The sequence below is a fragment of the Dromiciops gliroides genome, chromosome 3, assembly GCF_019393635.1.
Source record: "Dromiciops gliroides isolate mDroGli1 chromosome 3, mDroGli1.pri, whole genome shotgun sequence".
NCBI lineage: Eukaryota > Metazoa > Chordata > Mammalia > Microbiotheria > Microbiotheriidae > Dromiciops > Dromiciops gliroides.
This window is the reverse complement of record NC_057863.1, coordinates 181,851,570-181,864,174: the sequence shown is the minus strand read 5'-3', so window position 1 is coordinate 181,864,174 and position 12,605 is coordinate 181,851,570. Positions and strand designations below refer to the sequence as shown.

The following is a 12,605-nucleotide window of genomic DNA, read 5'->3' as shown; positions in this document are numbered from 1 at the left end:
AGATCCAGTTCGCTTCTGGTACCTGACTGTGAAGACATGATGACTCCTGTTTCCAGGCCACTCAGATTCCATATCCTAACTACACGTAAACATACAGTTCAAAAAGGGTTCTTAACCTGGTTTTGAATCATGGAACCCTCTGACAGACATGAGCTTGCACCTGGCTGCAGTTAAGTGGGTACTCTCCTCACAATTCCAAGGCAGAAAAGATGGCTCATGGTTGCTCACAGACCAGAGCACAGGCCAGGAGAGTAGCAAACACACCTTTCCTTAGATCATACCACCTTGGAAGAACTGAAAACTTGCAGGTCCCTAAATACCACTACTAGTGATCTGTATCCAAAAAGATATTTAAAAAAAAGGAAAAGCACCTATATATACAAAAATATTTATAGTGGCTATTTTCTGGTGGCAAAGAATTGGAAATTAAGGGGATTCCCATCAACTGGAGAATGACTGAACAAATTGTACTATGTGATTATGATAGAATACTATTGTTGCTATAAGAAATGATGAACAGGATGCTCTCAGAAAAAAACATGGAAAGACTTACATGAGCTGATGCAAAGTGAAATATACTATATACAAAGTAATAGGAATATTCTAATATAATAAACTGTGAATGACAGCTATTCTCAGGATTACAGTAATCCAGGAGAACCCTAAAAGACTCTTATGATGAAAAATGCTACCCATCCCCAGAGGAAAAAAAACTGATGGTGTCTGAATACAGATTTGAAGTATATTTTTTTACTTTATTTTTCTTGAGTTTTTTGGTCTTTCTTTCACAACATGACTAATATGGAAATATTTTACATGACCACACATGTACAATATATATTGTATTGCTTGCCTTCTCAATATGGGGGGAGAGAGGAAGGAAGGGAGATAATTTGGAATTCAAAAGTTTTTTAAATGAATGTTTAAAGTACAAAAATAAACAAAAGAACTAACAGGAGGCTCTAGCATGTTGGGAATATCCCCCTATAGAGAATGTATAGATGAACATAGATAGGGACAGTTCAAGATGAGAAAGCATAGATAGGTTTCATTCTGTACCATTAGAAGGATTGTCTACATCAAGAAAATTCTTATGGTATTTCCCAATTTGTAAACTATCATAGATTTGAACTTCTCTTTTCTATTACCAAAATTTTGCTCATTCCATTAGACTGGAAGAGAATGTTAGGAAAAGAGGAAAAACAAGATGATTTCAGAAATCTGGCCACCCATGAGAATATCTATACATATTCCCAAAGAGTTATTACCTATGGGTATCCTCCATTTTTACAGATATAAAAGACTTGCCTATGTCATTGTTGCATAAAAGTGCTTGTATAAATCAACTTTACATATTGTGATTAATTTATTTCTTAGAACATAATAGAGCATATTAATATATTAGGATTATTTTATATTCTAGGAAACCACTTCTCTAACAAGGAGATAAAACATAATAAGGTTATACAAATCTGCCAACCTCATACATAACCTGCTATATAACTTGTTTCCATATTTAATCATATTATCTTGAATACTAGGGAAATCCAGAGGTACATTTGCGTATCTTTTGAATTAATAAAATTACAACTGCTTTCTCATTAATTAATTAGCTCAAGACACTACTCAATTTCATTAAATATTAATAAGAGAAGCCTCCTTTCCCAATAGTAATTTCCCAAGTAGTAATTACTACTATCTCTCTTTATAGTAAATTCCTTCATCTCCTATTATTTAATATTAATTTTGTATATATATACACTAAATATATATGCAAATGAAATCAACAATAAGCAAAAATAATTATTCACAATATTCTGACTATTGGAAAGATCACAGCCAGAGTTACTTCAAAGTCTCAGTAAAATAATAGCTAGAGTTAACATAGGGCTTTAAGGTTTACAAAGTACTTTATATATGTCATCTCATTTGATCTTTGCAACAACCCTGTGCATATGGTGCTATTATTATCCCCATTTTACATAGGAAGAAACTGAGTCTAAGAAAGATCAAGTGACTTGCCCAGGGTAGCACAACTAAATGCCTGAATCTGGATTTGAACTCAAGTCTTCCTCACTCCAAGTCCAGCATGTTATCCACTATGCCATGTAGCTGATTTCCCTTTGAACTGCACAATTTCACAATTTCTATCCTTCCAAATACTGATTAAATTTTCACAAGATTCCACTACATATTTCTCCTCAAGATAAGAGTTAAATTCAGTCTCTCAGGAAATGTTATCTTATTTTTTTTTCTTTTCTAATCTCTTCAGTTAACACAGGAAATACTCTTTCCAAAATGCCCTGGGAGCCAGCCATTCCTCCCAGACTCTTCATGGAATTATCTTTATGTTTCCTTATAAACTAATGGTTAAGACAGTACCCACAAGAAAGAAGGTTCTCCTGACCTCCCTGTCTTTTCCAAGTTTATCTCATAGATCTTTACATAGTAAAGAAAGGAGAGAAAAATTCTCCCTGACTCGATATGAAGAAGTCCCTCATCACAAGACATTTTCAATTAGTAACCAAACTTCCAACTCAAACTGCCTTTTTCTGTAACATTTTATTTGGCTCTTAAAGATAGAGTAACAGTATCTCTAATTTCTAAAGAGGGAGCTTAGTGGGACAGATGGTACATTTTTAAATGCTATTCTTTTATTACAAATGGGCAATTCCCTGGGTCCAAAAGTCTTTCAGAAACTATATGACTTATAGGAAAGTGGGACAGTCACCATGTTGATCTGTTCCCCAGCCATTATTCTTCTTTCCTAATAAATCTCTTTTTATTTTACAAGATTCATGATGAGCCTCCAATTCTTTGGGTGACCTAGCCCCCTGATCCAGGTCACAAGTCCCCCCAACAGTGACCTTGGAGCCAGGAGTGCAAGTGTGACATGCAATGAACCAGCTTGGCAAGAAAGTCCTGAGAAGCCAGTATGCCTGGACGCCTGAGCTGGTGGGGGAGGAGCGTAGAGTTTGAACTGGGTCTATGCTTTCCAGAAACCAAGTTAAGTTATGAAGCTAATAATCTTCCCCTCCTCCAAGAGTCAAGTGGTGCAAAGTAGGAGGAGAATTATACCTCCGACCTGAGAGAGGAGTAAGTTTGTATGTTTATTATACTTTTTGAAGTTAAAATAAAAAGAAAATGATGGTATAGTTTACACACATGAGGAAAGACGTGAAAATTCAATGTCAATTTAAACTATACAACAGAGCTCTGAACAAGTTCTGGATTGTTTAATCTGTTAATAAAAGAAATCTGTCCCCCACAAAATTAGAAACCAGAGTGAAGCACAGTTATGTAAATAAGTACCCATTTTATTTCTCCTCAGTAAGACAGACATACATGGCAAGGGGAATCTTAAGAAAGAAACCATGCCCCCCACCCCCACATTACTCAAGTAAGGGGATATTTAAACAACAGGGTCACAGTTTTAGAGATGCAGCTAAGATTTATGGCCTTGTTTGTTCCTGCTTAGCAAGATGTCAGTACAGTCAGGAATCTGCCAAGCTGACAAGCACAAACACTTGGGTTCCTCATTCTATTTGCATTCTGACAGTTTAAGCCTAGAACATAAACATTAAGTCAAAGACAAGGGGAGAGTCTCTGTAGGTAAGCTGATATGAACTGGAACTGTTCAGAGGGTCCACTCCTTACCACTACAATGGATTGTTGGTCTGTTCTCATTCAATCCTCTAGTTACCTGGATAACTGGGGGCTTAAGCAAATTAGGGTACCCCTACTTTTCTCTACAGATCACATTTGAGGATTTTCCTAAATTTAAATGTTTCAATAAAGTGTTGTGTTTTGGGGGCAGCTAGGTGGCGCAGTGAATAGAGCACCGGCCCTGGAGTCAGGAGGACCTAAGTTCAAATCTGGCCTCAGACACTTAACACTTACTGGCTGTGTGACCCTGGGCAAGTCACTTAACCCCAGTTGCCTCGCAAAAAAAAAAGAGTTGTGTTTTTATTCAAAGAAGTAGATAAATCATACCTATAGCAAATGTTCCAATATGTGAGAAATAGAAATATTATTTTTGTTTAAATGGATTGTCTATCTATGGAAAAGTGCCCACTTGCGTTGTGAACTGATCCAACCATTCTACAGAGCAATTTGGAACTATGCCCAAAGGGCTATAGGACTGTGCATACCCTTTGACCCAGTAATACTACTACTAGGTCTGCATCCCAAAGAGATCATAGAAAATGGAAAAGGACCCACATGTACAAAAATATTTACAGCAGCTCTCTTTGTTCTGGCAAAGAATTGGAATTAAAGGAATGCCCTTCAATTGGGGGATGGCTGAACAAGTTGTGGTGTGTGAATGTAATAGACTACTACTGTGCTGTAAGAAATGATGAGCAGGCAGATTTCAGAAAAAACTGGAAAAACTTAAGTGAACTGATGCTGAGTGAAGTGAGCAGAACCAGGAGAACATTGTACACATTAACAGCAACATTTTGTGATGATCAACTGTGATAGACTTGGCTCTTCTCAGCAGTTCAATGACCCAAGACAATTCCAAAGAACTCATGATGGAAAATGTTCTCCACATTCAGAAAAAAGAACTGTGGACTTGACACTTACTAGCTGTGTGACCCTGGGCAAGTCACTTAACCCTCATTGCCCTGCAAAAAAAAAAAGTGTGGATTCTGAATGCAGATTGAACCATACTGTTTCTAGTTTTTGGTTATTTTTTCTTTCTTCTATTTTTTGGGGTTTTTCCCTTTTGTTCTGATTCTTCTTTCATAACATGACTAATGTAGAAATATGTTTAATGTGATTGTATATATATATAACCTATTTCAGATTGCTTGTTGTCTTGGGGAGGGAGAAAAATTTAGAACTAAAAATCTTGTGAAAACAAATGTTGAAAACTATCTTTACATGTAACTGGAAAATAATAAAATACTTTTGTGATTTAAAAAATAAAATTAAAAAAAGAAATTAAAAAAAAAAGAAAAGTGCCCACTTGTCTGTTACTTCTCTAATAGAGCTTTTATCTTCCATCAAAGAGACAGTTGTGTTCATGGAAATTGTAACTTTTAAAAGGAAAAGTATAAATTTTTATCCTTTTTAATATATGTAAAAAAGTGATTATATTGCCACCAGTTTTGACTCTCTGGACATTACTACCATGCCAGCTGCTTTCTCACCCTTGAAGTTCCCAACTATCTTCCATTCAGGAGATAGTAGAGGCTCATAGAAGTTGTTTGTAATGACTTTCTATCTGGAAGACCAAGGAGGTTAGAAATAGTGTCACATGGCCCAACTTATGAGCCTATCTGTGGAATCTGACAGATTGCAAATGCTTTTTGATAAAACTCAAATAATATTCCTTCCATTCTTGCCTGATACCATTTGTTGCTCACTTTTTTTTTGCCTTGGACTTATAATTCTGTTTTCTAGGATACTACCAAGTATTAGCCTCATAGTGTCATGGATTTAGACATTGTAAGTCATTTCATCTACCCATCCCATGTTAGATAAGCAAACTGAGGAACAGAGACTCCATAAGATCATGGAACTAAAACACTTGCCTAGTCTGTACAGAGCACATTGTGTTAGGCACAGAAGGAAACAGAAAATTGACATGATACACCATCCCTACATTCAAGGGACATAAAGTCTAATTGATGGCAAAAGCACAAATGCTGATAATGATAACAAACAATATTAGGATCATAGGGTAACAGCTATAACAAAGCTGAGAGTTCATCCTGCCCACTTACTCATTTTGCAGATGGAGGAGCTATGACTCACAAAGATTTAATGATTTTCCCAAAGTTTGAATCCTGTGACTCTTGAATCTTCCCATTTCAGTCAGTGGGTCAAGAAATATTTATTTAAGAACCTACTATGTGCCAGATGTGGCAGCTAGGTAGGGCAGCAGATAGAGCATTAGGCTTGGAATCAGGAATATCTGAGTTGAAATCTGGTTTCAGACACTTACTATCTGTGAGACCTTGGACAAGTCACTTAACCTCTATTTTCTTCAGTTCCTCATCTGTAAAAATCAGGGCACAGGGGCAGCTAGGTGGCGCAGTGGATAAAGCACTGGCCCTGGAGTCAGGAGTACCTGAGTTCAAATCCGGCCTCAAACACTTGACACTTACTAGCTGTGTGACCCTGGGCAAGTCACTTAACCCCAATTGCCTCACCAAAAAAAAAAAAAAAATCAGGGCACACTGGAGAAAACAATGGCAAACTATTCTAATATCTTTGTCAAGAAAACCCCATAGACAAAATTCCATGGAGTCACATAGAGTCAGATACAACCGAACAGCTGAAAAACAACAAAGGTCCCAGGAACTATACTAAGCACTGGATATACAAAAAAGAAAAAGAAAGTCAGTCACTGACCTCAAGGAGCTTACTGTCTAACGAGGGAAAGCAATCTACAAAAGGAAGCTGAAAAAAGTGGATGTACCACTGTGGTGGGAGCATGATGGGTGGAAGTATGCTGCTTGGGAGTCAAAACCAAGTGTAGTAGCTGATGAGAAATTTAGTTTTGCTGAAAAGTTCTGAGCCTCTATAAAGTAATAAGTTCTCTAAGTTTCTTGCTTTGCCTACCAACCTGCCATGTAAGTACAGAATAGAGCTGTAAAACAAAGGATCAAATGAAGCCTGTTAAAGGGTCAAGTGAAGTCAGTTAATGCTGACTGTGAAAGGTTTCATGTAAGAAGTGACAACTGAATTAAGTTTTAAAGAATGGGGAAAAATTTAACGTGTAAAAATGAAAATACCATTCCAGACATAGGTAGGAACATGGGGAAAGTTTCAGAGGATGGTGTATATCTAGAAGGCAGAATGTTGTCCATTTTGACTGGAAAATTGAATGTGTGGAGGGACTACATATAAAATAAAGCTGGGAAAGTACCTTGGTGCTGGATTGTGTAAGGCTTTGAATAAGAAGCAATGGAACTTGAAATTTATTTTTAGGTGGTCATGATTCAATGAGGGTTGAGGAAGATATATATGGTTTATTTATGACCAGTTTAGAAAATGATCTAGAAATTTTAGTGATCTATGGCACAGCTGCATGGCTAAACAAGATGATGGGTGACTAGTGTTAATATGAATATATGGATCACCTGGATTTGATGGAGGTACCTTATTATCCAAAAGTATTTTTTGTGAAACCCTGGGTTAATAGGAGTTTATAGGAGTAAAATGTCCTTCAACTGAACACCAAACTGCACCCAGGTAGCTAGCAGATAAAAGATCCTACCTAGTGACTTCTTTTTCCTCAGGATAGTAAGTCCCTATCTTATGGTAACATCCTCATCCTTCCCAAATGCTTTTTTGGAATCCTGTAGTCTTATCATGATGCTTCTGTATTCCCTCCATACTTGTTATAACTGAAATTGTTAAACTGCTTTTTGCTTCTGGGTTTATTTCTGTATCATACTATTGAAACTGACAACACCCTGTAATCAGTGGACTAAAACTTCAGAAATGGGGAGTCCTCCCAAGCTTCTCTCTTAGAGGAGGGGAGTCTCCACATGACCATGTAGTGTTGTCTTTCTTCTTTGAACAAAATATTAAATTGATATTATGTTTTTTCTGTCTTTCTCTGATCTGGTTTTGTTCTGTAGGAGACATGTGTCTGATCAGTTGGGTTTTTTTGGTGGGAGATATTATAAGATATAATTTCTCTGATCTGTTTATTAATTTTTAGGAGAGATTAAAGATTATTTCTCTGATCTGTTTGTAGGATTCAGGCAGATACAAAAACCACATTTTAGTATTCAACACTAGCTTTAGAATCCCCAGAAGTCTGCGTTTCAGGATTGAGAACTTCAGTTTCTTCTTGCCACTTCAGCAATGAAACAGGAAACTGACGACTTGCCCCAAAGGCAGATTTGTACCCTAAGCTTCCAGATTTGCATAAATAAAACAGCAACCTTGGCAAGAGGGCAGGAATGGCCTCAGAGACCATTAAATTCAAACTACTTCATTTTACAGATCAGGAAACTAAGGCCAAGATAGATTAAATGACTGTCCAAGGTCACACAGGGAACCCTTGTGCACTGCCAAGACTCTATCTCACACCTTCGAAGTTCATATTGTTGGTATACAGTCCCAACAAGCCCCCACTGCAATCCAATTTTACTCTGAGGTCTTCATAAATTGCTGTGACCCTCTCTATTGAATCCCAACTGAGATGTACAACCTTGAGCATCTGTTTGAAGTTCTCTTCCTACAAAAATAATAACAACAATAATAAACAGCTAGCATTTATATAGCACCTATCATGTAACAAATCCTCTGCTGAGCACTTTATAAATATTATATCATTTGATACAACAACCCTGGGAGGTAGGTGCTATTATGACCCCCATTTAACAGATGAGGAAACTGAGGCAAACAGCCATTAAATGGCTTTTCAAAGGTTATACAGCTAGTGTCTGAGGTGAGATTTGAACTATCCATTGCACCTCATACTCTGATATTCATACTGCCTAATACTCTACTCTGCATGATAATAATAATAATAAAAATTTTAGGATTTGCAAATTGCTTTACATATATTATCTAATTCTATTCTTGTAACTACCCTGTGAGACAGGTACAACTATTATTCCCATTTTACAGATGAAGAGACTGAGTCTCAGAAACATTAAGTGACTTGCCCAGAGTCACACAGCTATTAAATGTCTGAGGAAGGATTCACACTTGGCCTTTTTATCTTTAAGTCCAATCTCTGCACCATCACATGCTACTTCTCTGCTACCCAGAGATGAGTGACTGGCTGGACCTTGTGTCTGCATTAGCTCAGGCCACTTTCCTGCACAGAACTCCTGGAAAGAAATAATTTATATTTAACCTGTTTCTGACTCTGAAAATAACAGCAATATTGTATGATGATCAACTATGAATGACTTGGCTATTCTCAGCATTACAATGATCCAAGGCAATCCTAAAGGACTAATGATGAACTATACTATCCACCCCCAGAGAAAAACTCATGGACTCTAAATGCAGATTAAAAAATGCTATTTTTCATTTTCTCTATTTCTTTCTTTTAGTCTGTTTCTTCTTAGACAACATAACTAATATGGAAATATGTTTTACAAGATGGCATGTACATAACATATAAAATTGCTTACTGTTTTCGGGAGGGAGGTGATAGAAGGAGGGAGAAAATCTGGAATTCAAAATTTTTTTTAATTGAATGTTAAAATATTTCCTTACCTGTGAAATGAAAGGTACTAATTACTATGCATACTTTCTGCATTTGTGTAGACATCTCTTATGACATATTTTTATTGTAGTTTCCTCTAACTCCTATCAATTTCTAGGCCTCATAACTGATGTTTACCTTCCTACATTATAAGTACTCTCGGTGGTATCTAGCCCTTTTTCTCCATTCTTTTCCAATTTTAAAGTTCTCTTGATTAAATTCATAAGATCCCAAACACATACATTTTTATGGCCTTTCAGAGGTATACTCAGTTGTTAGAAATTATTATTAATAACCATCTTGGGGAAATTCAGAGACTCCTCTTTTTCTAAATTCCTCATTTTAACAAGTTCAGTTCATCTTCAGAAAAACATCACTAATAATGAGATTGCATTCACACTCTTCCATCTTGGTCAGACCCCACCTGACCTTGCAAGGAATTTAATCTAGGGTGGTCTGGTATAGAGATACTTTCCCCATCCAAGAGATACTGAACCCTTCGTTTTAATTTAGGCCACCTTCAATCATGTTAACCAATTAGATTGCTCTTTGATGAACCACCAGATACTTGATACTTACCAGCTGTGTGACCCTGGGCATGTCACTTAACCCCCATTGTCATCCGGGGTCATCTCCAGTCATCCTGACCTGTGTCTTGCCACTGGACCCAAATGGCTCTAGAGGAGAGAGTGAGGCGAGTGACTTTGCACAGCCCTGCCTCACTTAAATCCAATTCACTGAAAGTCATAGCATCACCTCTCCATGTCATAGTCCTCTTCAAGAATGAAGGACAAACAAGAACAACTGTTTTGAAGAGTATATGAACTGTGATTTGGCTTGCCATGATTGTCTTTGATCTGAGTGAGATGGCCAAATAACTATCCTTTTATTAATAACCTGCTGACCTTATTAATAAATTGATTAAATAATCCAGAAACTGTATCTCTCAAACCTTTTTAAATGTCACAGAATCCTTTGTTAAGAATTTAGCTTTCCTGTAATTTAAACCATGGTCCAGAAATCCAAATCTTATCCTTAGTAAACATTTTCTTAAATTCACTGAAGCACGGAGTAGATGAAGGGGAATCAAACAAGATAAGGCAGAAAAGATAGGCTTGATCCAGACTATGAAGGGCTTTGATGCTAAACTAAGGAATCTATACTTTATTAAAGAAGGTATCATAAGTTTCACTTACTCAAGGAATAATGTAAAATAATTTAGGAATGGTATGTGTATGCACAGAATCATCTCGGTATTTGTCATCCTTACTAAATAAGTCAAGCTGAAAAACAAAAACAAAAAGTGCAAATAACTTCAACTTTTTTATTGGCTGTTTTGATGATATCTTTGCCAAGTGTACACCTCATTTCTTGTACTGGCCTGCAGCTTTATAGTTGTGTATGCAAATGTAGGTGCTGTAGAACATTGGGCTAACGTTCTGTGTCATTGTACTTCTTGGTATGGTGAAATCACCACTCAGACTGCTTAGTTATGCTGGTTAGCCTGCCTTTCAGGGGGACCTAAGATAAAAGGGGTGATAAATATGAAGAGAACTAGGCTGGAAGTCCCTCTGAAATGTAAATTCTGCCTAGGCCTAAAAAGGTGCAATTTATAGTTTAATCAGATCTTTGGGAGGGGGAAGGTAGATGAAGGTCCTGGGGTGGTATCTGAAAGGAGAGGAGGAGATGCCAACTCAAAAGAGAAGACCTATTTGTACAAAAATATTTATGGCAGGTCTTTTTGTGGTGGCTAAGAATTGGAATGCCAATCAATTGGGGAATGACTAGACAAACTGTGGCATATGATGGTGATAGAATATTATTGTATTATAAGAAATAACAAGCAGGATGATTTCAGAAAGGCCTGGAAAGACGTGTTTGAATTGATAGATAGTTAAGGGAGCAGAATCAGGAGAACGTTGTGCACAGTGACAGCAATATTGTTTGATGAAGAACTGTGAATGACTTAACTATTCTTAGCAACACAATGACCCAAGACAATCCCAAAGGACTAATGATGAAGCATACTATCTACCTCCAAAGAAAGAACTGATATTGCTTGAGCACAGACTGAAGCATGCTATTTTTCACTTTCTTTCATTCAAGTTTTCTGGTACAAAATGACTAGTATGGTAATGTTTTACATAATTGCACATGTATAACCCATATCTGATTGCTTACTACCTAAGGAAGAGATAAGGGGAGAGGGAAAAGGATGGACAAAATTTGGAACTCAAAACTATAAAAAAAAATTTTTTTTAATCAAATAAATAAATAAGTTAATGTATGGGTAGGTGGATAAACAGATAAATAAATGAATAGATGAAGAGAGAGAGAGAGAGAGAGAGAGAGAGAGAGAGAGAGAGAGAGAGAGAGAGAGAGAGAGAGAGAGAGAGATGAGAGAGAGATGATTGATGGTAAATGAAGGAAGTCAAGACCTTTGGTCTTGGTCACCTAAAAGTAGGCTTCCCATAGCTACTAGTGTAGTGCTATCACTTGACAAGTGAAAAAACAACTCCAGGGTATCAAACTTTTGGCCCAGAGCCCATCAAGAAGTAATGGTAATAATGAACCTACATGTTTGTTTGTTTTGGCTTTCCATTATTATTCACTCTCTTCCAAGTTCCTATTCCCAGACTTCCTTAGGTGGCATTAAACAAGCAAAGATTTACATGATTCCATATTCTGAAAATTCCATAAATCTGTGACAATCCTGAGTTCATTCTGCATATTCCCTTCTGCTGATTAACTGCCTCAATGTTCCAGGAGAAGGAAAAAGAAACAATGGAGCAGGAGTGGAATTTGATGCAACGAGGGAAAGTTTCCCAAGTGAAAGGAGTTGTTCTGCTGAAGGGAGCCTGTGATTACTGGAATGAAATCTGGGACTTCCAAGCCAAACCTGATGATATACTCATTTCTTCCTATCCTAAATCAGGTATGTCTCTAGGCTCAGGGTAATGAGAAATAGGAGACAATTTGTCAGGTTTTCTTGGGTGTAAGGGCCTAAAATTCTAGCTATGATGTCTAAAATCTAATGAGTTGTTGCCCCAAATTAGAAGCTTTAGCAAGAGTTTAGTCTTTTAAGTATTTGTTAAAGAGCATAAGAAGCTAGTGATCAGAGAGAAAGAGGTCAAGACCCCTTCATCTATCTGTCTAAGGGAGCCAGCATCTCCCCTCTAGCCAAGCCGAGGTCTGAGCTGAAAAGACCTCACTCCTCCTTCCTCCTCCCAGAAGCCTCCTGTCCAAGAGGAAACAGAGCCATACACACACACACACACACACACACACACACACACACACACACAGTTCCAAGCTAATTGTCTAGTAACTTTCATTGACACAACTAACAGGTGGTTCTATAGATGTAAGTTCCAGACACCAGGCAACTTCCAGACGCTAAAGTCACATGGTTTCTAAA

The 12,605-nt window shown here is 37.2% G+C and overlaps 1 protein-coding gene across 1 annotated transcript in view; it reads left to right on the top strand.

The window, feature by feature from the left end:
• Positions 1-11,942: 11,942 nt before the first annotated feature.
• The window catches only part of LOC122749721 (sulfotransferase 1C4-like), a 44,729-nt gene continuing 44,066 nt past the window's right edge, over positions 11,943-12,605 (top strand). Inside the window, exon 1 of the mRNA XM_043996212.1 lies at positions 11,943-12,122. Coding sequence (XP_043852147.1) covers positions 11,945-12,122 — 178 coding nt within the window. The 5' untranslated portion in view covers positions 11,943-11,944. The remainder of the gene's footprint in view (positions 12,123-12,605) is intronic.